The following is a 27,525-nucleotide window of genomic DNA, read 5'->3' on the forward strand; positions in this document are numbered from 1 at the left end:
TGACTGACAACTTTGTTAGTACATAACATATATAGTTTCTCCTCACATTTTCAGAAAAGTATACAAACAAAATACAATGGCCAAAAAAGGGGATAAATTGTACATAAATTGATTATGTTTTTGTGGCATATAATACTGTACTAATCAAAGTGTAAAAAGGGACCAAACAATGGGACATGCATCCGGCTGCACAAATAGGCGCTTATGTCAGAATTTCAATGCTTATTGTCGATTTAAAATGTGCAAATCACACTGTCAGACTATTAAATCATTAACATGTTATGAGGCAATAAGGGCCTACAGACATTTGTAAACCGATCTTGCTATATACTTATATCTATAGATAATTTATCAAAAGCAAGGTCTAGATGAAATCTTGTACGAAGTATTTATTTCAGAAGGCAATTGACAAGTGACATATCAACACGTGACATAGATGTTGATGAAGGTGATCGTATCCAACACGAGTGTAGGACAAAAGCCCCCCCGGACATTAGCCCCCCCGGACATTAGCCCCTAGGACAAAAGCCCCTCCGGACGAAAGCCCCCCCGGACATTAGCCCCCCCGGACAAAAGCCCCTTCATTATAAATTTAGCTGGTATACTTTATATAAATCTGTACTTTTGAAAAACAAAAACTGTATATATACTGCTGTTTTTATCTCTGAAATTTGGAGAATAATTGTGTGGAAAATGAAGGTCCTTGGTTTAATGTCAGAGCTGCATTATATGTCTGTGGTTAAACATCATAATTTATTTGTTCAAACTTTATATTATTAAGTAAGCTGAACATTTCAGGAAACGTACCTTTCTTCGTAAACATATAACCATCTACACATAGTTTCACTCCACCTTTGGCAGTACGTATGATCTCCATGCTGAACAAATTGTTACTGATTACACATAATTTCTGACCTCCTAATATACCGCAAATATTGATAATCAAAGAAATGCCTACAAAAGCAATAAACATTTGATCCCTATTTGCAGTGTCTCAAATTATAACATAATAAGTACCTAACCAAACATGTTGCTCTGTGTTGTAATTTTAATTTTAGGAATGATTAAAATCAAAGAAACAATATAAAAACAATTTATACCTGTGCAAACATAGAAATTTCACTGTTGATACACATGAAGCCATTAATGATATATTTCCTTCGAGGAGAATACAACATCAATGAAAAACCTACCAAACACCTGTGTAACAGCTTATTGTTTATGTAACAGTAAAATCAATGAAAAACCTACCAAATACCTGTGTAACAGCTTATTGTTTATGTAACAGTCCAAGTAGTTGTTTACATTGCAGAAGCCACTGGTGACTGAAGTCACTTACATATATATGTAGCACTTAATATAACCACTGCTAAAACATATATTGTAATTTTTAAAAAAAATGAATAAATAAGAACATAAAAAATAAAAAAAATAAATATATTTTTTTTTATGAAGGGGCTTTTGTCCACTTTTTGATTAGTGTGAAGGGGCTAATGTCCGGGGGGGCTTTTGTCCTAGGGGCTAATGTCCGGGGGGGCTAATGTCCGGGGGGGCTTTTGTCCGTACCTCATCCAACACCGATGCAGTATGTAACAAGTTACTGACAGCTAGACTTTAACCATCGGCATAAACTTGCCTAGTCTATACAATGCTAGACATAAACAAAATTTATCAAGTTGTCAAATATCGCACATCTGATGTCAATAAGTATTATCAAAACAAATAAGCATGGGGGTGATTGGGGGGGGGGGGGGGGTATTCGATACAGTATATATTGCGGTATGAAGTGGATACTTACATAAATGCAAAGAAAAGCCCCGATGCCCCCAAAAGGAGTGTCCAGGCACAGGTTGCTGGTATTATGCGTGTTGATAGTTCGCAACGAGGCATGGTGGGGTATTAGGGGAATATCAAACAGTTAACTCACAAACAAAGATGGCATTCCTTATTTTTCAGTATGAACCGAAGTACATCTATTAATGATGCATCTCATAGAAAAAATAGTGCTCTAGCAATATTGATTCCATAACACTCAATAAGATATGGATATCCATATTATTAAAGAAGGATTATCAGAAACAAATTTTCTTCATAATTTTTACAAAACCATGTTTATATATCTCTTCCGTGTAATTTCCCATGTAATGTTTATTCGCGAAGGAATATGTAAAAGTAGTCTCTCAATGAATTGTGGGAAAGGTTTCAAGGGAAGTAAACACGAAGAGACAAACTTTCTTACTTCCGGTTTGAGTTACCTGAGGGCTTTGGTGTAAGTGTCCGTGTCACCTGTGAATTGATAATCTAAGCGGAACCGTTGGCGATTGGTGCGGACGGTGTGTCGTGTGTTATTCAGCTCACGTTTTACTAGAGTATAACATGTGGTCCGTGAGGAGAACATTATTTTCTATTTTCTGACTGTGACAGACTTTATTCTTTTGAAATTAATATTTTAATATTCAGAATGGGACAAGGCCATACTCGCTCTCATCATGGTAACGGTACTGGTGAGAATGGGTCCGATTCTTCGTCTCATTCGTTAAGCTATTCACACTCCAAAAGGAGCACGGCATGCCTTATGAAATTGTTTCAGGTAAGACATCTGGTCACAGATAACTAATTAAGTGCACGTGTGCTAAATCTGAAAAATTGTAAACAAACAACTGATAACTAGCAGTGTCCAATAACTTGATAAGCTTACTAAGCTAACTCGCTGCTCTATTTTAACTTGTTAGTTTACTATGCCAGACTGGGTACATTCCCGTAAATGGGAAACTACATTGACTAACTTTAACTGGATAACCATTCTGTGAAATATTTCTAATTTGTTTTTTCTATTCTTTCTGAGAAATCTATATATTCACTTTTCCATGTTCTTGTGTGTTTTTCTATTCTTGTTTCTTTTAATTTAGTATAATATACTGTGTAATATTATCTAGCTGGCATCATCTTCGATTTCTTCACTTTGGAATCTAAAAACACAATTTATTTTTCCCTGTGAGATTTTTCCTTAGTTTCTGAAGTTATTTATGATGAATGCAGTTTGATGGATTTTATTTCTGATGTCATTTTAAAAAAAATATTATAATCATAAAAGTATCCATGAAAATGGTTCATTTACTCTGTAACTCATGTCCAATTTATCATTTTTGTCACTTTGATATTCTTCTTTTCTGTAGTATTTATTATAGAAATGTAATGCATATATTATTAAAATTTTCAAGAAATCTATGTAACCATTGACTTTATATAAATGTCAAAATGCCTATAGGTATAATCTATATAGTTGTAGGTATATGTATTAAAACAGTTAAACATAAACATTAAAATTTTTGTTAAAAGTGCATGTTCATCGCCCATGTAATAAGATATTGGAGATATCACACACAAATACATTTGTGCTTCCAGATGTTTTTATAAATAGCCATGTATATAAAGGCTATATTTGAGCAAATGAAAATTCCAGTACCCAGACTTTGAGTTGTTTTGCATTTCAACAACAGCTTTATTGAAGATTGAAAATTTAATTGAGTTTTGATTGGAAGTTTGATTTTCATTCATAAAGCCCTTGCAGAGATGAAAAGAATCATTTACACCTGTGCACCACGATATAATGAGCCAGGGTTTTTGCCAGGCATATTTTGGGTCCGGTACACGGACCCATTCCCAATTGAAAATTGGCATGTATTTTCCCAATTTCGGTCTATATTTTCCCAATTCCGGTCTGTATTTCCCCAATCGCTGTTAAGATAAGACAACCTAAAAATTTGGATTTATACGAGCTTCCAGTCATTATTTTGTCAACGTTAAAATGTTACCGTGAGTCATCGTGTTGTTGTTGGTTTTGCGATTCGCGCATGCGCTTGGATAGTCTTATTGAAGTCATATCATATCTGCGTTTGAATCGCCCATTTAAATGGGAGTTTAATGCAAAGCGTTTACGTACATTGACTCGTTCTATTTACCGAGGTCAAATCAAGTACTGAGCCCCGTTCGATTTGCACTCTTCTGATTCTAGAAGATATCTTCCGGTCACTCGATTTGAAGCTCTTCTGCTTCTGGAAGATCTTCTACTCTTCCGTCTCAAAGCTGGAAGATTTATCTTCCAAGATGGCGGCGACCATGTTTTAAGTGTGCGAGTGATGAGTTTCACTAGAGAAGGATTTATAACACATACATGCACATGTTTGTGTCATCGTGTTTGAGAAAACTTAAAAACTTGCTTATTTTTTGTTTTATTCTCCCGGTTTACTCGATTTACATATAACCGAATACGATCTTCTTAGAAGGCTTCTCTTCTTAGAAGAGTGCAAATCGAACGGGGCTCCGGACTCGGGACGATGTCACACAATTCCAAATATTACGCAAAGAAGATTTTGCTCAAAGATTCGAAAGATTTAATGAAAGTTACGAGCTTTTTCAAACCAAATACTGGTAATTCCCGATCTGAAAGTCAGGCAGCTGCTTCAAACGATCTCCAACCTGACTGATTTCCCTCTTGACAAGCTTGTTAATGAGTTTAAGCACACTAAAGACAGAAAATTAAACATTCTCTGATTGATTAAAACAAATATCCTGAAAAGAGATGCTGACTTGTATTCATTTGTACAAATATTATGAAAAGAAACAGCTAAGCTTGTATAATTCATATATTTTTCCAATTTTATAATATATTCCCAAATTTGATGAAACACCGATGGTATTTTCCCAATTTGTGGAAAATGCCGATGATATTTTCCCAATTTTTGTTCAGGGACCCTTTCCCAAAATAGCTGGCAAAAACCCTGTGAGCCACGATACACGTATTGAATTATAGATATATGTAATGGTTGTAACCGATACCGTCATTCATTTACTTGTTACGATATAGTCACATCTGCACATTAGAACAATTAGTTTCCATAATCTTCATATGTTGCATTTTTACTACACTGCCATTTTTATCATAATACCAGTGATTGATCATTGTCACTGGAGTGTTTACAGACATGGCAACACGTACAGAACCAGATATATACACCTGGTATTGACATCCTTTCAATCAAGTGTTTGGTCAAAATTTAGATTTAAAGCAAGAAAGAAAATGACAAACGTATTGTATCAAAAGAATAGGACCAGCATATACATGCCTCTCTCCATCCAGACAAGGAACACATTGAAATTACCAGTAATTAGTTCATTCACAACACACAAGGTAAACTTGAAATTATTAAAATTATAATTGTTATTATTAGAATGTTTTAATCCCAATACAATGGTGATGGTGACCATGAAATACAAATTGTCAAAACCTTAAGTTTTGAATTAATTAGCCTCCTATTTTATAACCAGATGTATCTATCTACCCACTTTACTATAAAACCACAATAAGCCTATCAGCTGTTCTACCAAGGTCCTCTGTCAGCCAGCACACCAGTTACCTGAACTTGCTAGCTTTCCCTGAAGTGCACAGACATGCCAAACCCATGTTCATCAATATTTCAATATTCAGATAGAAGGAATTCGAAGCTGTAAAAGGAAATCATGTCATTTCATTTGGGGAATTGAAAATGGTCTGGATCAAATAGGACCCATCTTATAAGGTTCCTTGCTACCTGATTAGTATCAGTTCAGTGGATATCCTAAAGGGGGAGAAATGTATTATGGTCTTTGGGTATTTCACAGAAATTGGAAACTATTGATTTTCTTGAAAATCAGATTGAGCATCCAAATAACAATGCTACCATAGCATAGGCAAAGGGAACAGCTGCACTTTCAGATCTATAAGAGTGGTGAAAATTGTTACATTAAGATTGTAATTGGCCCAGTGATACTATAAATAGTAACATCAAGATTGTAATTGGTCCAGTGATACTATAAATAGTAACATCAAGATTGTAATTGGTCAGTGATAGTACTGTAAATAATAACATTAAGATTGTAATTGGTCTTGTGGTACTATAAATAGTTACATCAAGAATTGGTCTAAATCTGGTGATACTTTAAATAATTGGTCTGGTGGTACTATAAATAGTTAGAGGAATTAACATGATTGGTCTAGTGATACTATAAAATAATAAGTTACAGAAATTGTGATTAGTCTGGTGATACAATAAATAGTTACAGAGATTGTGATTAGTCTGGCGATACTTTAATAGTTACAGGACGTGTGATTGGTCATGATCAGGGGCACTGTAAATAATTATACAGATTGAGATTGGTCAGGTGGTACTGTAAATAGTTACAGAGATTGTGATTGGTCGGGTGATACTGTAAATAGTTACAGGAAGTGTGATTAGTCAGGTGGTACTGTAAATAAACATACAGATTGAGATTGGTCAGGTGATATTGTAAATAGTTATACAGATTGAGATTGGTCAGGTGATATTGTAAATAGTTTAAGAAATTGTGATTAGTCATGATCAGGTGGTATCATAAATGTTAAGTTACAGAGGTTGTGAAAGGTCAGGTGGCACTGTAAATGTTAAGTTACAGAGGTTGTGATAGGTCAGGTGGCACTGTAAATGTTAAGTTACAGAGGTTGTGATAGGTCAGGTGGCACTGTAAATGTTAAGTTACAGAGGTTGTGAAAGGTCAGGTGGCACTGTAAATGTTAAGTTACAGAGGTTGTGATAGGTCAGGTGGTATCATAAATGTTAAGTTACAGAGGTTGTGATAGGTCAGGTGGCACTGTAAATGTTAGTTACAGAGGTTGTGATAGGTCAGGTGGTATCATAAATGTTAGTTACAGAGGTTGTGATAGGTCAGGTGGTATCATAAATGTTGAGTTACAGAGGTTGTGATAGGTCAGGTGGCACTGTAAATGTTAAGTTACAGAGGTTGTGATAGGTCAGGTGGCACTGTAAATGTTAAGTTACAGAGGTTGTGATAGGTCAGGTGGCACTGTAAATGTTAAGTTACAGAGGTTGTGATAGGTCAGGTGGTATCATAAATGTTAAGTTACAGAGGTTGTGATAGGTCAGGTGGCACCATAAATGTTAGTTACAGAGGTTGTGATAGGTCAGGTGGTATCATAAATGTTAAGTTACAGAGGTTGTGATAGGTCAGGTGGCACTGTAAATGTTGAGTTACAGAGGTTGTGATAGGTCAGGTGGCACTGTAAATGTTAAGTTACAGAGGTTGTGATAGGTCAGGTGGCACTGTAAATGTTAAGTTACAGAGGTTGTGATAGGTCAGGTGGTATCATAAATGTTAAGTTACAGAGGTTGTGATAGGTCAGGTGGCACTGTAAATGTTAAGTTACAGAGGTTGTGATAGGTCAGGTGGTATCATAAATGTTAAGTTACAGAGGTTGTGATAGGTCAGGTGGTATCATAAATGTTAAGTTACAGAGGTTGTGATAGGTCAGGTGGTATCATAAATGTTAAGTTACAGAGGTTGTGATAGGTCAGGTGGCACTGTAAATGTTGAGTTACAGAGGGACTGGTGATATTGTAATAGCGATTGTGATTTAGCTATAGGTCAAGTGTACATGTTATACATAGATTGTGAATAGTTACAAAGATTGTGATTAGTGATCAGGTGGTACTGCAAATAGTTACAGAGATGGTGATTGGTCATCAGATGATAATTTACATGAACAGTTATATAGATTGTTAATTGCTCTGAAATAATGCTGAGAGAACAATATATCTTTAGTTGATGTGACAAAATTTAAACCTACAAATTAAAATAAACTGATTATCTGCCACTTCTGCAGTAACCCCTGCAGTATAGCTATTTGATACCATAGTAAATCATTGGCTGTACTATAGACAAAGTGTTTGATTTAAATACAGAAGTACCCATGCAATTATAGCTCCCTCCCCCCTAGTTGTTTCAAATGGACCCAGTTTATAGAGTCCAGTTTATAGGCCTCTTGTGATATTGGTTTACCACTGTCAGGGGATTGAATCACTTGTTTTTTATACTCGGATGAGTTTACCAATGGGTTTGTACCTATAGGTTATATCATTTTTCTACCCAAATCTGGTAAGTTATAGGAGGAACATTTTTTTTTTATATAAATCAGTGTTGTTTACCAAATTAATTGTTCTTATTGCATAGTAAATGCTATTCTCATGTGTTTAGAAGATGACATGACATGGTATGACAAATATGTGATGTGGGAAAAAAGTAAACAAGGACCATATATTATATAATTAATGCCAAGAAAGTGAATGTACAAGGTAAAACTACAAGTCATTCAGCTAGCTGTTAAGATGACCAGACACACAATCAATATCAGTCCTGCCTACTGTGGCCTGGGTAGCACTTAAAAATTGAAAATTATAAGTATCAAACAAAAATAAGGCAGGGTTTGTGATTCTGATAAAGCCAGATAAATAGATTGCCAATGCAAATCACACATAAACTATAAGATCATGTTCTACTGTTGTTTGAACAACCCAGAGGATCACAGAGGATGGGCTTTTCTGCCACTTGAATGCTTTTTTATGGATTTCTTTAAAACCATATTGTACAATCTATATCCAAGTGTTATTGATGACCAGATCTATAAAGACTAAACCGGACTCGGTTTTTCTGTTCTGTAGCCCCAAAGATTTTCTTTGTTGTAGTTGTAAGCCTGTTGTCATTTCTGTGGAAAAAAATGTTTGTCCAGATTAAAATTCACACACATTGCTTTTTTCATAAATTCATTGTCAATGTGCTGGGTTAAACTGAGTGCTAAAAGTTGATGGCTGGTCAGTGTCAGTTGGCCACATTTATAACAAAGATCTGCACTCAGGGTGCTGATAAAAGTTAGAAAGAGGGACATCAATAAGGGGATGAGCCTTGAAAGGAATAAATTTATGTCATTGGTAGAAAAAAGGCAACATTATTGATTATTCTTATTGTATGGAATATTGTAAGTGTTATGCATGATTGTTTTTAATTGTCTAAAAGTTACTGTTATAAAATAAACTTCCTGAATATAATATTTTATTATTTATAATCCCTAGCTTCGATTGTCTCAGCTGGGCTCAGGGGAGGTGTATAAATTAATAGGCATCTTTTATAAAGGTCCAGTGTACTGTGCTGAGGACCAAGGCTGCATCATATTTTTTTAAAATGTCTTAGATTTATTATTTCACCTGTAGAATTTAATAAACATCCATACTTATTTCTGATCATTTATATAATTTTTCATTATCATTTTTTTTTCAAAATTCAAATAAAAAAAAATTGCTAAACTATCGTTATTTACCAGGTGATTACTTCCCTTTCAAACATAAAGTTCTGTGATTATTGTTATTTGTTTTTTTATGATAGACTTTGAAGTCAACTTGCATGGATTAAGGTCATTTTGTAGTAATATAACCTTATACTGGAATATGCTCAACAAGGTTGTCCAAGGAGATACAGATTTGAATTTTTTTTTTAAACTCTCTACTTGTATGTAAGTGTACAAGGAGTGTACATATCTGTATGTATGTGTACAAAGAGTGTACATATCTGTATATATGTGTACAAAGAGTGTACATACCTGTATGTATGTGTACAAAGAGGGTACATACCTGTTTGTATGTGTACAAAGATTGTACATACCTGTATGTATGTGTACAAAGAATGTACATACCGTATTTGACCTAATAAGGGCGCCTGCCCTAATAAGGGCGCCCCTACCTTTTTTCAAGGAAATAAATCTTTGACTGAGCATCAAAATGGTGTTCAAAAGTAATAATTCATGTGAAATATTTTGCTACTTTATGTGTTCAATTTTCTTCAGCAAATTAAGTAACTGGAACACATGTTTTCGCCACATTTTGTGTATTCCTACAGGCTACAGATGACATGTCAGTGCAAAGAGCACACAAAACTAAACACACATACAAATAATAACTTACCATCTTTATTTGAAGATAAAGTAAAGACTTCATTCTTGTTGATAAATAACTTTTGTTCAGAACAGAAAGCTAGTAAAAGACATTGTAAATCAATTATTAGGTCAAAGAAAACGATGTCTGATATGATCTGGGAAATCACCTGTTTCTATAAATAGAACACAAAAGAGTTCCATTTGAACATAAATGGTGGAACACACGTTCTCTGGTCTAAAGATAAGCTGGCATGGTTTACAAGTTTACAGGAGTATTCAAGTGATGTTTAAGCTTAATATATGATAATGAATAGATATCTTCATCTGGAATATTTTTATGACTGAATATTTTACCGTTTCCACAACCTTGGGTATTCTGCTATAAGGTATAGTCTGTTTCATAAAACTTCATAACTAATCTTAATAAGGGCGCCCCCACTGTCAATTACCCGCGCCCTGCGCCCTTATTAGGTCAAATACGGTATCTGTATATATGTGTACAAAGAGTGTACATACCTGTATGTATGTGTACAAAGAGGGTACATACCTGTATGTATGTGTACAAAGAGTGTACATGCCTGTATGTATGTGTACAAAGAGTGTACATTATATCTGTATGTATGTGTACAAAGAGTGTACATACCTGTATGTATGGGTACAAAGAGTGTACATACCTGTATATATGTGTACAAAGAGTGCATATATATCTGTATGTATGTGTACACAGAGTGTACATATCTATATGTTTATACATATTATACATGTATTTAACCCGAAGACGTAATCCTACAGCTATTTACAAACCTACATAGTTTGGGATGCAGATGAATCATGCATTCATAAACAATCACTTTATGGATTTCTTGAATCTAAACAAGAAAACGAGTTTGCAATATGGACATAAAATGTTTTAGATTGAAGTAGACTCATATTTATGTTGCAAGAAGATGCCTTTCTCAATCATAATCAGCTGTCATAGTTAAATTAAGTCACATTTCAGTGATTTCATCATAAAAACTCTTGTATACATTCATCAGGGTCACTGAATCTCTTGAACTAAAGACACATCAAGGTCACAGTCAGAGGTCAAAGGTCAACAACCACAATGGTCACATTGTGTATTATGTAGAATAACATGTTCACTATACATAATCCTCCGAAACTTACACAAGACACCCTCATAAATTAAAGTATTCCACAGAACATGTGTAAGTTACTAACATCCCAGGGACCTTAAGTAGATTAAGTTGAAGATGTCCCCAATGACAATGACATGTACAATGACAATTGTTTATTCTCATAAATAGTACAGTGCAGAGAATATGAACATAAACAAAATAAATAACAACAATTAAGGATAAACATCAATTATTTTTTCTGTTATACAGTCATAACAGAAAAAACTGGAGTGTACTCTAAATAAACCGCGAAGCGGTTTATGAAGAGAGTACACTCCAGTTTTTTATGTTATGACTGTATAACAGAAAAAATAATTAATGTTAATTCTTATAATTTAATTTCGTCTTATACACACCAAGATATTTCACTTTCTTTGGCGACCTCTTTTCTGTGATAAATTATTACGCAACATCATCAGCCAATCAAAAATGACGTTACATTTCGCGACGTCAAAATTTTTGTTATGGAGGTATAACAAAATTATTTCAGCCAATGAAAATGCATGTTTCATACAAAATTAAATTATTGGTATAAAACAAGTTGGACATCAGTAATGACTGAATGAATTTTCTCTTCTTTATCAATAATAAATTTAGGCAATGAAATAAGTTCATTTTGAGTTACGTAATTGAATAATGTATGGAATTTTAATGTATTTGGTCTATGATGATAATATCTAGACATATATTTCCGTCTGCTACTGGGTACACAGTTAAATAAATAATAAACTTGGTCAACTATTTCTATTAAGTTACAAAAAGTACATACGGTAATCTATATTCATGTGGTATATTTGACCATCTACCACTTTCGATTGGTATTTCTGTATTACTTGTTCTAAATTTACAGTTAGCTTTGGCTAGTTTGGGAGTGAGTTCTAGCTCATAATTCTCTAAGCAGAGTTCAGTCTTGTGGATTCTATAATTGTATATTATATATAATAAGTTTTTGAAATATCTCTTCAGCCAAATCATACTTAAAAAAATGGACTATTAAATATATCTAATAAGCTACATCCTAGCAATAGCATTAAGTGATTGAATGTTCATATGCTTCTTATTGTTCTTCAGAAATTAGAACTAACTGCAGATGAGGACAATTGCCACCCAGGGGAGCTGAGTAGAGCAACATTTGAGGTAACTGAATGAATGAAGCACATTGTAACACACTGCAAGACGTACAAGTAATTTAACGTGAAAAAGACATGGGAATCTCTAAACCTTTGAGTTACAGCTGTAGAACATTAATTCAGGTTTGAAATTTTTATTGGTCGCATTTTACAACCAATTTAAGTCCTGACCCTGAGAATTAAATGAAAATGTTTGACTGAAGGGCATTCACTGAACATTCCAATTCACAAATGCCTTTGGATAAGAAATACAGGCTAGGCATATATGTTCACTAAGACATAGAAATACAGGCTAGGCATGTTCACTAAGACAGAAAAAAAGTAACTTGGTTCTCAATCTCCTCATCTCATATGGTTTACCTTGATGAAAGCGAAATGTGTGGAAAGAAGCATCACCAACAACTCTTTCTCCTGTAATATCAATTATATTTACCATAAAATTAGAGCACATGTTCATTAATTTAAAAAAGAAAGAACCATGACAAATCTTGTTTCCCACATTTTGAAGCATTTTAAATGAAAATGGATATTGATTGGTTTGAAAAAGAAAAAAAATGCCCTCCTCTGTTTTTAGCCTGGGCTATTCAAATCGCCCTGCATCCGTGGTCCGTCTGTCCGGACAACTCCTTCTAAAGTACTTCTCCAATCTTAACGAAACTTGGTATACATGATTAGTATAACATATAGTTGTGCATCCCTACATTTTTTTTTTCGAAAAACCTTTTTTCAAAATGGCCGCCGGCTTCTCATTGGTTAAGGGTTGTCCGCACAACCACTCCTTAAGTACTACTCCGATTTTAACGAAACTTGGTATACATGATCAGTATAACATGTAGTTGTGCATCCCACTTTTTCTTTTCACAAAAACATTTTTCAAAATGGCTGCCGGCTTCTCATTGGTTGAGGCTTGTCCGGACAACTCCTCCTAAAGTACCATTCCGATTTTATGGTATACATGATCAGTATAACATGCAGTTGTGCATCCAACATTTTTTTTTACAAAAAAACATTTTTCAAAATAGACGCCGGCTTATCATTGGTTGAGGCTTGTCCGGACAACTCCTCCTAAAGTACTACTCCGATTTTAACGAAACTTGGTATACATGATCAGTATAACATGTAGTTATCATCAAAATGGGTAATAAATAGGTGCAGTCCAGCTCAGGCTGGGGACTTTATATTGCTGTTGCAATACTATCCTTCCTTGTTTATCTTAACTTTACTTTTGTCATTGCAACTTCAGTTAATGTAAAAATTCAAAAAAGTTCAATTAATTTAAATTTCAAATTAGGAAAATCATTGCCTTTAATTAAATTTGGCATTGCAACTTAGGAAAGTGACGTTAATTTTCCTTAAGGTGACAAATAAGAGAGAAAACATCGCTTTAGTTTCCATCATATACCCAGTATAGAGACAACATTAGAGAACATTACCTTTAACCGTACTAAGTCCTGGTTATCTGATTTAAGATTATGGTCATTTGCTGTATATATTATGCATAATGTTTTATAATGTGATAATAAAGTGATTTTTAAACTAGAAAACATGATGTTAATCTTTACCATAGATATTCAGGGAGATTTTGACACATTTGTACTTTCTATTGGGGCAAAATGCAAGGAAAACTAGGGAGATTTGGACACATTTGTACTTCACGTTGGGGATAGGGGAACCAGGGAGATTTGGACACATTTGTACTTCCTGTTGGGGATAGGGTAACTAGGGAGGTTTGGACACATTTGTACTTCATGTTGGGGATAGGGGAACTAGGGAGGTTTGGACATATTTGTACTTCCTGTTGGGGATAGGGAAACTAGGGAGATTTGGACACATTTGTACTTCCTGTTGGGGCAAGGGGAACCATAGAGATTTGGACACATTTGTACTTCCTGTTGGGGCGAGGGGAATCAAGGAGATTTGGACGTATTTGTGCTTCATGTTGGGACAAGGGGAACCATGGAGATTTGGACATAATTGTACTTCTTGTTGGGGCGAGGGATATCAAGGAGATTTGGACACATTTGTACTTCCTGTTTGGGCGAGGGGAATCATGGAGATTCGGACATATTTGTACTTCCTGTTGGGGCGAGGGGAATCATGGAAATTCGGACATATTTGTACTTCCTGTTGGGGCGAGGGGAATCATGGAGATTCGGACATATTTGTACTTCCTGTTGGGTGGAGGGGAATCATGGAGATTCGGACATATTTGTACTTCCTGTTGGGGCGAGGGGAATCATGGAGATTCAGACATATTTGTACTTCCTGTTGGGGCAAGGGGAACTAGGGAGATTCGGACACATTTGTACTTCCTGTTGGGGCGAGGGGAACCATGGAGATTCGGACACATTTGTACTTCCTGTTGGGGCGAGGGGAATCATGGAGATTCGGACATATTTGTACTTCCTGTTGGGGCAAGGGGAACCAGGGAGATTTGGGCACATTTGTACTTCCTGTTGGGGCAAGGGGAACCATGGAGATTTGGACATATTTGCACTTTATGTTCGGGATAGGGAAACTAGGGAGATTTGGACACATTTGTACTTCATGTTGGGGATAGGGGAACTAGGAAGATTCGGACATATTTGTACTTCCTGTTGGGGATCGGGGAACCATGGAGATTTGGACATATTTGTACTTCCTGTTGGGGATAGGGGAACCATGGAGATTTGGACATATTTGTACTTCATGTTGGGGCAAGGGGAACCATGGAGATTTGGACATATTTGTACTTCCTGTTGGGGCAAGGGGAACCATGGAGATTTGGACACATTTGTACTTCATGTTGGGGCGAGGGGAATCATGGAGATTCGGACATATTTGTACTTCCTGTTGGGGCAAGGGGAACTAGGGAGATTTGGACATATTTGTACTTCCTGTTGGGGATAGGGTAACTAGGGAGGTTTGGACATATTTGTACTTCCTGTTGGGGCAAGGGGAACCATGGAGATTTGGACACATTTGTACTTCATGTTGGGGCAAGGGGAACCAGGGAGATTTGGACACATTTGTACTTCATGTTGGGGCAAGGGGAACCAAGGAGATTTGGACATATTTGTACTTCCTGTTGGGGATAGGGTAACTAGGGAGGTTTGGACATATTTGTACTTCCTGTTGGGGCAAGGGGAACCATGGAGATTTGGACACATTTGTACTTCATGTTGGGGCAAGGGGAACCATGGAGATTTGGACACATTTGTACTTCCTGTTGGGGCAAGGGGAACCATGGAGATTTGGACATATTTGTACTTCCTGTTGGGGATAGGGGAACCATGGAGATTTGGACATATTTGTACTTCCTGTTGGGGATAGGGGAACCAAGGAGATTTGGACATATTTGTACTTCATGTTGGGGATAGGGAAACTAGGGAGATTTGGACATATTTGTACTTCCTGTTGGGGCAAGGGGAACCATGGAGATTTGGACACATTTGTACTTCCTGTTGGGCCAAGGGGAACCATGGAGATTTGGACACATTTGTAATTCATGTTGAGGATAGGGGAACCAAGGAGATTTGGACATATTTGTACTTTATGTTGGGGATAGGGAAACCATGGAGATTTGGACATATTTGTACTTCCTGTTGGGGATAGGGTAACTAGGGTGGTTTGGACACATTTTTACTTCATGTTGGGGCAAGGGGAACCATGGAGATTTGGACATATTTGTACTTCCTGTTGGGGATAGGGGAACCATGGAGATTTGGACATATTTGTACTTTATGTTGGGGCAAGGGGAACCATGGAGATTTGGACATATTTGTACTTCCTGTTGGGGATAGGGGAACCAAGGAGATTTGGACATATTTGTACTTTATGTTGGGGATAGGGAAACCATGGAGATTTGGACATATTTGTACTTCCTGTTGGGGATAGGGTAACTAGGGAGGTTTGGACATATTTGTACTTCATGTTGGGGATAGGGAAACTAGGGAGATTTGGACATATTTGTACTTCATGTTGGGGATAGGGGAACCATGGAGATTTGGACATATTTGTACTTCCTGTTGGGGATAGGGTAACTAGGGAGATTTGGACATATTTGTACTTCCTGTTGGGGATAGGGTAACTAGGGAGGTTTTGACATATTTGTACTTCCTGTTGGGGTTAGGGTAACTAGGGAGATTTGGACATATTTGTACTTCATGTTGGGGCAAGGGGAACCATGGAGATCTGGACACATTTGTACTTCATGTTGGGGCAAGGGGAACCATGGAGATTTGGACATATTTGTACTTCATGTTGGGGCAAGGGGAACCATGGAGATTTGGACATATTTGTACTTCATGTTGGGGCGAGGGGAACCATGGAGATTTGGACATATTTGTACTTCCTGTTGGGGATAGGGGAACCATGGAGATTTGGACATATTTGTACTTCCTGTTGGGGATAGGGGAACCAGGGAGATTTGGACACATTTGTACTTCATGTTGGGGCGAGGGGAACCATGGAGATTTGGACATATTTGTACTTCCTGTTGGGACAAGAGGAACCAGGGAGATTTGGACACATTCGTACTTCCTGTCAGGGCGAGGGGAACCAGGGAGATTTGGACACATCCGTACTTCCTGTTGGGGCGAGGGGAACCAGGGAGATTTGAACACATTTGTACTTCCTTTTGGGGCGAGGGGAACCAGGGAGATTTGAACACATTTGTACTTCCTGTCGGGATGAGGGGAACCAGGAAGATATGGACACATTTGTACTTCCTATTGGGGCGAGGGAAACCAGGGAGATTTAATTTGAACACATTTGTACTTTCTGATGGGGATAGGGTAACCATGTTTTATATGTTAAGTAGCAAGATCTATAATAAAGCTTAAACATGAAAATATGAATTAATATTGGCGCTGTCAGAAGCTGACATTGTATCAGGAATGTCTTGATGGGCTCAACTAACATTGTGAAAATACATTTATCTGAGATATTGTTTATAGATAAGACTACTTTCGTGTTGTTTCAGAATGCTTTCCATGGTCCTCTGGATAAGTTTGGGAAGCTACTGTACCTACAGATGTCACATAACCATGGCAACCACACAAGAGAACGCATCACCAAGGAGCAGTTTGTCAAGTCAGGGAAAGAGATCATCAGAATGTTTGATGAGGCTGTGCAGCTCAAGTATTATTTTAATTTGTTTTCAGCAGCAAAAGATCACATGAACAAAGAAGGTAGGTTGAATCTACTGCTGACAACATCTTATTACATATAACTTGTTGACCTAAGGTCGACTACTGTCTATATTGTCATCCCCCACTATGTGATAGGCCAAGTACAGTCAAACCACTTGATATGAAATTAGAAATATTGAAATATTTAATTTGAAGTGAAACAAAATCCCATCCAAATGCATTTTTTGCCTTTGTATCGTTTCATCGGTTGGTTTGAAATGGGTTAATTTGAAATATCGGTTTATTTGAAAAGGAAAATATTGCTCCTCGGAAATGTTAACAATTGTTTTTATATGGCTTAATTTGAATATCGTCATGACTGACCTTGATGACTGGCCATTGTGGTGCAGGCATCCGATCAATAGACAGATAAAATAGAATTCTGATTTACACAATACAAATAAATTGTGAGTTGTAATCATTAAATGCATTTGTTAGGAGCCTGAATCTATTTTAGTTGGCTGGTGTACCTAGATTGAGACAGCTGTGTTTATGATGGTTTCTCTTACATATATACATCAACATTGACTCTCATTTAACTACACGCGAGACAATCACAAATGACGAGGCCATTATTAGGGATTTGACAGACAATGATAACGTGAACGTAACATGGACAGTGATATTGACGACAACTCTCAAACCATTCGTGAAAACGTAAATAACACAGGACTGATAACAGACAGTTTCTTTGAAAGTAACCTTGATATACTGAAACTGTATCCACAAACTTATTAGAAGAAGAAGAAACTGTGAAAATACGGTTATCTTGAACCAATTGTAAATACTGACTAAACAAAATGTAGATTAACTATACAATGTTGTGTTGTTTGATATAACACGGTACTGAAATATGTCGGCCACAGGTTGGAACCAGGTCATATTGAAAACCGGTTAATTTGAAGGATTTTCCCTCTCCTCGAGGATTTCAATATAACCGGGTTCGACTGTACATGCTTGACAGTAAGATGTGACAGTGATTAAAAGGACTGAATTGTCAAGTATTTGGGCAGCAGTTACAATAAGTTGAACAATCCCTTGAGACTTGAACAATCCCTTGAGACTTAAACAATGACCTTGAGACTTAAACAATGACCTTGAGATTATTAACATTGCTGTAGGAAAATAAAATGAATAATATGGTATTGGTACTAGTTAGCTCACCTGCCCGAAGGGCAAGTGAGCTTATGCCGTGGCGCGGCGTCCGTCGTCCGTCCGGCCGTCCGGCCGTCCGTCCGGCGTCAACTTTCCATTCAAGCAACTTCTTCTCAATAACCAAAAGGCCTAGAGACCTAATATTGGGCCTGTAGCATGCTGGGGTGAAGGGCTACCAAGTTTGTTCAAATGAATGACCTTGACCTTCATTCAAGGTCACAGGAGTCAAAAAGGCTAAAATCTTCAAACGACTTCTTCTCAACAACAAACAGTCCCAGGGAGTTGATATTGGGTCTGTAGCATGCTGGGGTAAAGGGCTACCAAGTTTGTTCAAATGAATGACCTTGACTTTCATTCAAGGTCACAGGAGTCAAAAAGGCTAAAAAAAAATTAGACGACTTCTTCTAAATAGCCAAAAGACCCAGGGACTTGATATTGGGTCTGTAGCATGCTGGGGTGAAGGGCTACCAAGTTTGTTCAAATGAATGACCTTGACCTTCATTCAAGGTCACAGGAGTCAAAAAGGCTAAAATCTTTAAACGACTTCTTCTCAATAACCAAGAGTCCCAGGGACTTGATATTGGGTCTGTAGCATGCTGGGGTGAAGGGCTACCAAGTTTGTTCAAATGAATGACCTTGACCGTCATTCAAGGTCACAGGAGTCAAAAAGGCTAAAATCTTTAAACGACTTCTTCTCAATAACCAAGAGTCCCAGGGAGTTGATATTGGGTCTGTAGCATGCTCGGGTGAAGGGCTACCAAGTTTGTTCAAATGAATGACCTTGACTTTCATTCAAGGTCACAGGAGTCAAAAAGGCTAAAATCTTTAAACGACTTCTTCTCAATAACCAAGAGTCCCAGAGGCCTAATATTTGGCCTGTAGCATGCTGGGGTGAAGGGCTCCCAAGTTTGTTCAAATGAATGACCTTGACTTTCATTCAAGGTCACAGGAGTCAAAAAGGCTAAAATCTTTAAACGACTTCTTCTCAATAACCAAGAGTCTCAGGGAGTTGATATTGGGTCTGTAGCATGCTGCGGTAAAGGGCTACCAATTTTGTTCAAATGAATGACCTTGACCTTCATTCAAGGTCACAGGGGTCAAAAAGGCTAAAATCTTCAAACGACTTCTTCTCAATAACCAACAGTCCCAGGGAGTTGATATTGGGTCTGTAGCATGCTGGGATAGAGGGCTACCTAGTTTGTTCAAATGAATGGCCTTGACCTTCATTCAAGGTCACAGGGGCCAAAAAGGCTAAAATCTTTAAACGACTTCTTCTCGATAACCAACAGTCCCAGAGACCTAATATTTGGCCTGTAGCATGCTGGGGTAAAGAGCTACCAAGATTGTTCAAATGAATGACCTTGACTTTCATTCAAGGTCACAGGAGTCAAAAAGGCTAAAATCTTTAAACGACTTCTTCTCAATAACCAAGAGTCCCAGAGACCTAATATTTGGCCTGTAGCATGCTGGGGTGAAGGGCTACCAAGTTTGTTCAAATGAATGACCTTGACTTTCATTCAAGGTCACAGGAGTCAAAAAGGCTATAATCTTTAAACGACTTCTTCTCAATAACCAAGAGTCCCAGAGAGTTGATATTGGGTCTGTAGCATGCTGGGGTAAAGGGCTACCAAGTTTGTTCAAATAAATGACCTTGACCTTCATTCAAGGTCACAGGGGTCAAAAAGGCTAAAATCTTTAAACAACTTCTTCTCAATAACCAAGAGTCCCAGGGAGTTGATATTGGGTCTGTAGCATGCTGGGGTGAAGGGCTACCAAGTTTGTTCAAATGAATGACCTTGACCTTCATTCAAGGTCACGTCGATCAAGTATGCTTAAATCTTTAAATGTCTTTTAGTGAAAAGCCAAAGTGCAGAGAGACATTATATTGGTCCTGTAGCATGCTTTCAAATAACTGCAGGATCCATATATGAAAAGATCACTGCATTGCAGGTGAGCGATTTGGGCCCATTGGGCCCTTGTTTTTGGTTTATTATGTAAATAATACCTAAAAAAATCAATATCTTAATAACATTTGAGCAGGCTTATTTTCATCAGTCAGAAGGGTTCAGACAAACAGTAATTATTTTGTTTAAGGATTAATTGGAAAAAAATTGTCCTAATACACATTAAAATGTCAATGATTCTTTGAAAATTATTCGAAGAGTTTGAAATTTTATGTTGTAACTGATTAATGTTGGAGAGTTTGTGTGATTACAGATGCCCTGCAGATGATTAATGTGTCGTACGCCCTGACCTTGTCGGCCTCCTCTATACCATTCAACAAAACCAGCAATGACGAACAAGTCTTCTCCGCTATGGTTCAGAGCATGGTCAGTATACTTGTCTAACACAGGTTTCTAATAAAATAGATTTTTCGGTGAGGCTATTGTTAATATCATCCACTGCCAGACAGAAAGGGCACAAGGATTGTACCAGCTGCTGCCTCCATTGCACAATTGTTTCTCTTCTTTATATGTACATATGTATATATCGTATAGAGTTGAGTGTTCGCCCTTGTGAGTAAGGCCTTGGGTTCTGTCCCCTGACGTAGACATATCAGAGTCTATAAAAATGGTAGTTACTACTCCTGCTAAATGCTCAGCATTTTAGGAGTGTGAGACTGATTCACTCATTGTCAGTATGATGTGACTGGTGAGGTCAAAGTTTGTGTCAGTGAGGTAGTACTTATCTTTTTGTAGACATAGATTAGAATAACACAGCAGTTGTTTTTATGTGATTTACGGTAACATTCTTATCTGTTTGTAGACATATATTAGAAATTACACAGAGGTTGTTTTTATGTGATTTATGGTAGCACTCATGTCTGTTTGTAGACATATATTAAAAATAACCACAGGGATTGTTTTTATGTGATTTACGGTAGCACTCTTGTCTGTTTGTAAACATATATGTATAAGAAATAATACAGGGGTTGTTTTTATGTGATTTTAATTTACGGTAGCACTATTCTCTGTTTGTAGACATACTATATTAGAATAACACTTTATAGGAGTTACTTCATTGGTTCTATCACCATCTAATTAAAGTCAAATTCAATCGCAAACAAATATCCTCTTTTGGCTGACATTAAAAGCAGCGATTTCTCTTTAGCCATATTGTCGACCAATTGGCCCTTGTAACACTGGTAGCAAATTGGAGTGCTATATATGGCCTTGCATGCTTTTAGTATTTTGTCTGGTGAGTGGTAAAATCCGATGATCTATCCTGCTATATTGCAAATTCCAAGGTCTGATTATCTTTTTATAGAACCTACAAGTCTAAAAAGGGCCTCATAACATATAAATGTACATATGGCATGTTTTCTCAGTTTTGTAGATTTCATGTGAGCTCCTAGTCAAGCGCACATTGTATTTTTATACCACACAGGATAATTACGTAAACACAAATTCAGTTTTCTCTTCCTGATGTTTGAAGAAATTTGTCTAATTAAGAATTAAGCTGACCTTGTGTCAGTTGTACACTAAACATTATGTGATTATGCCCGACATATTCATGTGAGAAATTTTGCAATTTTTGCAAACTTTGGGTGTGTCAATTCAGCATTGTTCTTAACTATTTAATCTCAATTATGCACTGAAATTTGAGCTAGCAAATATAATTTATGTTTACTATTCATTTTAACTCACCTCTGGTTGAGGGGCGAGCTTATAAAGTCATCTGTGGTTGACGTCTGCATTTTAGTGTTAGTTTCTAAATGTTAAGTGTTTGGTGCCAGTGTAAAAAGACATCGGTTAACTCTTTTATAATTATACTAGGGTTCTAAAGTTGGTTTTAAGGTTGTGTGGTGGTTAACTACTATTTCCCAGAGTTTGAATCAATAATTTTTGGTGAATCAATAATTTTTGGTAAAAAAGTCTGTTTATTCTGTTTTTGAAACATTTTAGTCTTTGGAATTTTATGTCAAATCTAATGTTAAGGTTTTTTCAATTTATGTCAAATCTAATGTTAATAATTTGGTATAGGTGTTGAAAGGCATCGGTAAGCTTGATACTTTTATAAGGGTATGGTTTGAGGGTTGCTGTGAGGGTTAACTATTATTTCCCAGAAACAAACATGTTTTATAATAATAATTACTAATCTAATACTAAAACTGCAATGCAAAACCTAATATATACTATTCTACCTTTAGATATAACATATCAGTATATTGGGATATTGATTATTGATATTGAACCCATGCCACCCCCTAATATTAGTTTGAGGTATAGTGATATACAATATTGATTCCAGTTGGTGAACCCACCCCCTAATGTTAGTGTGAGGTATATATTGTGATATACATTATAGATTCCAGTTGGTTAACCCACCCCCTAATGTTAGTGTGAAGTATATACAGTCGAACCTGTCTATAAAGGACACCTAAGGGACAAGGCAAAAGTGTCCTTTATAGAGAGGTGTCCTTTATGAGGTACGGACAAAAGCCCCCCCGGACATTAGCCCCCCCGGACATTAGCCCCTAGGACAAAAGCCCCCCCGGACATTAGCCCCTTCACACTAATCAAAAAGTGGACAAAAGCCCCTTCATAAAAAAAAATATATTTATTTTTTTTATTTTTTTTATGTTTTTATTTATTCATTTTTTTTTTTGAATTACAATATATGTTTTAGCAGTGGTTATATTAAGTGCTACATATATATGTAAGTGACTTCAGTCACCAGTGGCTTCTGCAATGTAAACAACCAGTTCGAAAAACAACTACTTGAACTGTTACATAAACAATAAGCTGTTACACAGGTGTTTGGTAGGTTTTTCATTGATTTTACTGTTACATAAACAATAAGCTGTTACACAGGTGTTTGGTAGGTTTTCAAACTTCAAGACATTTTGTTTTAAATGATAAGCTTTCCTGAAATGTTCAGCTTACTTAATAATATAAAGTTCGAACAAATAAATTATGATGTTTAACCACAGACATACAATGCAATGCAGCTCTGACATTGAACCAAGGACTTTCATTTTTCACACAATTATTCTCCAAATTTCAGAGATAAAAACAGCAGTAAGCTTATATATACAGTTTTTGTTTTTCAAAAGTACAGATTCATATAAAGTATACCAGTTAAATTTATAATGAAGGGGCTTTTGTCCGGGGGGGCTAATGTCCGGGGGGGCTTTCGTCCGGAGGGGCTTTTGTCCTAGGGGCTAATGTCCGGGGGGGCTAATGTCCGGGGGGGCTTTTGTCCTACACTCGTCCTTTATATAGAGGTTCAACGAGTTATGTCCCTTATAAAGGAAGAAACAAACCAAAGTCTGTTCATAGTACACTATATGTCTCCTGATTTATTATATTTAAACACTTAAACAAATGAATAAAAGACAAATAATTAAAGATAAATTCTTAATTAATTAATTTTCAATCATTCATCTGACACAAAAATTAGAGCTGATATTTTTTAATTATTTATATTAAGCCTATTGGTTCTTAAAAAAAATCTTCCCAATATCATACTATACTGAATATCTATTCAGACAAATACTCAACATTGTAAAAAAAGTAAAGATAATTCTTATCATAGTAAAACAATTTTCATTAATCCTCAATATTTTGGAAAATAAATATGCTTGAAATATCTTTTCTATAACAAAATTAACTCTTTATAAATGAAAGTGCATTTTCCCCTGATAATTATAATCCCTCAGCATTTATTTGAGACCTATTTTCTGAAATCCATGTAGGGATTTAATTTAATAAATACCGTTTTCTGGTTCAGTCAATTAGTATAGTGTATACAAAGACACTCGGAACTCTTCAGCTGTTCTTCATATGTTACGTAGTCATATTCCGAGGAGTTCCGAGTGTGAGAAAATGGCGGCTGACAACATGTGCTGTCAGATTTGCGTACGGTTGATTTTGTAAGTAAAACAATTATGACAAACATGACTATTGCTTTGTCCCTCTTTTGTTGGTCTTGATAATGATTTAATTACCACCTGACCATTCTTGTTGTCTAGGCTATGGTTGAATGGCTAAGCTTAGCTGTCACCGGTGAGGTTGAGTAAACAAACACCTCTGCCGATGGCGATCGGTCACTCTCTTGTAATTACTGCCCATTGTTACAGCAACTTACAGGTAACAGGACAATTAGTAACTGATGAAGTGGCTTCCTAAGTTAGCCTTGCTGCCAGGGGAATTGAGTAATTAAGGCTCTGCTTGTTATTTAGAAACGTTTTACACACAAACATCAACACAGCTATGGTTTCACGTGTCCGTTATACAGAATTTTAAACAACTTTACGGACAAAAATAAGTGTCCGCTGTCCGCATTAGGAAGGTGTCCGCTATATACATGATATTTATATAGTGATTTTCATTGGGGATTCCTGGAAGTGTCCGTTATGGACAGGTGTCCGCTATATAAGGGTGTCCGCTATTACAAGTTTGACTGTATAGTGATATACAATATATATTACAGTTGGTGAACCCACCCCCTAATGTTAGTGTGAGGTATAGTGATATACAGTATAGATTCCAGTTGGTAAACCCCTAATGTTAGTGTGAGGTATAGTGATATACAATATTGATTCCAGTTGGTGAACCCACCCCCTAATGTTAGTGTGAGGTATAGTGATATACAATATTGATTCCAGTTGGTGAACCCACCCCCTAATGTTAGTGTGAGGTATAGTGATATACAATATAGATTCTAGATGGTGAACCCAACCCCTAATGTAAGTGTGAGGTATAGTGATATACAATATAGATTCTAGATGGTGAACCCACCCCCTAATGTTAGTGTGAGGTATAGTGATATACAATATTGATTCCAGTTGGTGAACCCACCCTCTAATGTTAGTGTGAGGTATAGTGATATACAATATAGATTCTAGATGGTGAACCCACCCCCTAATGTAAGTGTGAGGTATAGTGATATACAATATAGATTCCAGTTGGTGAACCCACCCCCTAATGTAAGTGTGAGGTATAGTGATATACAATATAGATTCTAGATGGTGAACCCACCCCCTAATGTTAGTGTGAGGTATAGTGATATACAATATAGATTCTAGATGGTGAACCCACCCCCTAATGTTAGTGTGAAGTATAGTAATATACAACATAGATTCCAGTTGGTGAACCCACCCCCTAATGTTAGTGTGAGGTATAGTGATATACAATATAGATTCCAGTTGGTTAACCCACCCCCTAATGTTAGTGTGAGGTATAGTGATATATAATATTGATTCCAGTTGGTTAACCCACCCCCTAATGTAAGTGTGAGGTATAGTGATATATAATATTGATTCCAGTTGGTTAACCCACTCCCTAATGTTAGTGTGAGGTATAGCGATATACAATATAGATTCCAGTTGGTTAACCCACCCCCTAATGTTAGTGTGAGGTATAGTGATATATAATATTGATTCCAGTTGGTTAACCCACCCCCTAATGTTAGTGTGAGGTATAGTGATATACAATATAGATTCCAGTTGGTGAACCCACCCCCTAATGTTAGTGTGAGGTATAGTGATATACAATATAGATTCCAGTTGGTTAACCCACCCCCTAATGTAAGTGTGAGGTATAGTGATATACAATATAGATTCTAGATGGTGAACCCACCCCCTAATGTAAGTGTGAGGTATAGTGATATACAATATAGATTCCAGTTGGTTAACCCACCCCCTAATGTTAGTGTGAGGTATAGTGATATACAATATAGATTCCAGTTGGTGAACCCACCCCCTAATGTTAGTGTGAGGTATAGTGATATACAATATAGATTCCAGTTGGTAAACCCCTAAAGTTAGTGTGAGGTATAGTGATATACAATATAGACTACAGTTGGTGAACCCACCCCCTAATGTTAGTGTGAGGTATAGCGATATACAATATAGATTCTAGATGGTGAACCCACCCCCTAATATTAGTTTCAGGTATAGTGATATACAATATAGATTCTAGATGGTGAACCCACCCCCTAATGTTAGTGTGAGGTATAGTGATATACAATGTGAGACCGGTTTGGCACAGATGACAGTATTCTTGTTAGATACGGAGTCTTACTGAAGAACAAGTCAAGAATCCAAATTTTTGGGGACAACTGATAGATAGGTAGGTGTGATGTTTACAGATATTGGACAAGGTCAGGGAGGGGACTTCCTTGCATATGAAGATCCCGATGTCCTTATTTTAATGAACTACTTGAATGTTAATTTTGCACTTAGTAATGAATATATTAGATTTTTATGACATCTTTTGCTGATTATGATCACACCATGCCATTGGTTAGGTTTAACGCCCACATTTTTTTGCATATTTAGAGAGGTTGCTACAATCTGATTGGCTGATTAATTCAGGAAGGTATTCCTTGCTGAGAATTATCACATTACAATGTTTTTACATAATCTCAAAGCAAAGACCGATATTCATGATAACTAGAATGTTGAGCATATAGTGTATTTAATGCTTACATTCCAGATAAATTATCAGCCACACGAAACCTAATTACAGGATAGATAATCAGCCTCACTAACCCTAATTACAGGATAGATAATCAGCCCCACCAAACCTAAATACAAGATAAATTATCAGCCTCACGAAACCTAATTACAGGATAAATTACCAGCCTCACCAAACCTAATTACAGGATAAATTACCAGCCTCACCTAACCTAATTACAGGATAGATTATTAGCCTCACCAAACCTAATTACAGGATAAATTACCAGCCCCACCAAACCTAATTACAGGATAAATTACCAGCCTCACCAAACCTAATTACAGGATAAATTACCAGCCTCACCAAACCTAATTACAGGATAAATTTTCAGCCTCACCAAACCTAATTACAGGATAAATTACCAGCCTCACCAAACCTAATTACAGGGTAAATTATCAGCCTCACTAAACCTAATTACAGGGTAAATTATCAGCCTCACCAAACCTAATTACAGGATAAATTACCAGCCTCACCAAACCTAATTACAGGGTAAATTATCAGCCTCACTAAACCTAATTACAGGATAGATTATTAGCGTCACCAAACCTAATTACAGGATAGATTATTAGCGTCACCAAACCTAATTACAGGATAAATTACCAGCCCCACCAAACCTAATTACAGGATAAATTA

At 36.6% G+C, this 27,525-nt stretch overlaps 2 protein-coding genes across 3 annotated transcripts in view; one reads left to right on the plus strand and one right to left on the minus strand.

Annotated features, from left to right (window-relative positions):
• LOC117333467 (probable palmitoyltransferase ZDHHC8) overlaps positions 1-1,968 on the minus strand; it is a 42,289-nt gene extending 40,321 nt beyond the window's left edge. For both annotated transcript variants that reach the window (XM_033892771.1, XM_033892770.1), the window contains exon 1: positions 1,799-1,968. In XM_033892771.1, the coding sequence (XP_033748662.1) occupies positions 1,799-1,890 (92 nt within the window). In that variant the 5' untranslated portion in view covers positions 1,891-1,968. The remainder of the gene's footprint in view (positions 1-1,798) is intronic.
• Positions 1,969-2,256: 288 nt separating this feature from the next.
• The window catches only part of LOC117333470, a 41,150-nt gene continuing 15,881 nt past the window's right edge, over positions 2,257-27,525 (plus strand). The window contains exons 1-4 of the mRNA XM_033892773.1: positions 2,257-2,590; positions 12,046-12,111; positions 17,068-17,275; positions 20,648-20,760. Coding sequence (XP_033748664.1) covers positions 2,462-2,590; positions 12,046-12,111; positions 17,068-17,275; positions 20,648-20,760 — 516 coding nt within the window. The 5' untranslated portion in view covers positions 2,257-2,461. The remainder of the gene's footprint in view (positions 2,591-12,045; positions 12,112-17,067; positions 17,276-20,647; positions 20,761-27,525) is intronic.

This window comes from Pecten maximus, chromosome 8 (genome assembly GCF_902652985.1).
Source record: "Pecten maximus chromosome 8, xPecMax1.1, whole genome shotgun sequence".
NCBI classification, from domain to species: Eukaryota; Metazoa; Mollusca; class Bivalvia; order Pectinida; family Pectinidae; genus Pecten; species Pecten maximus.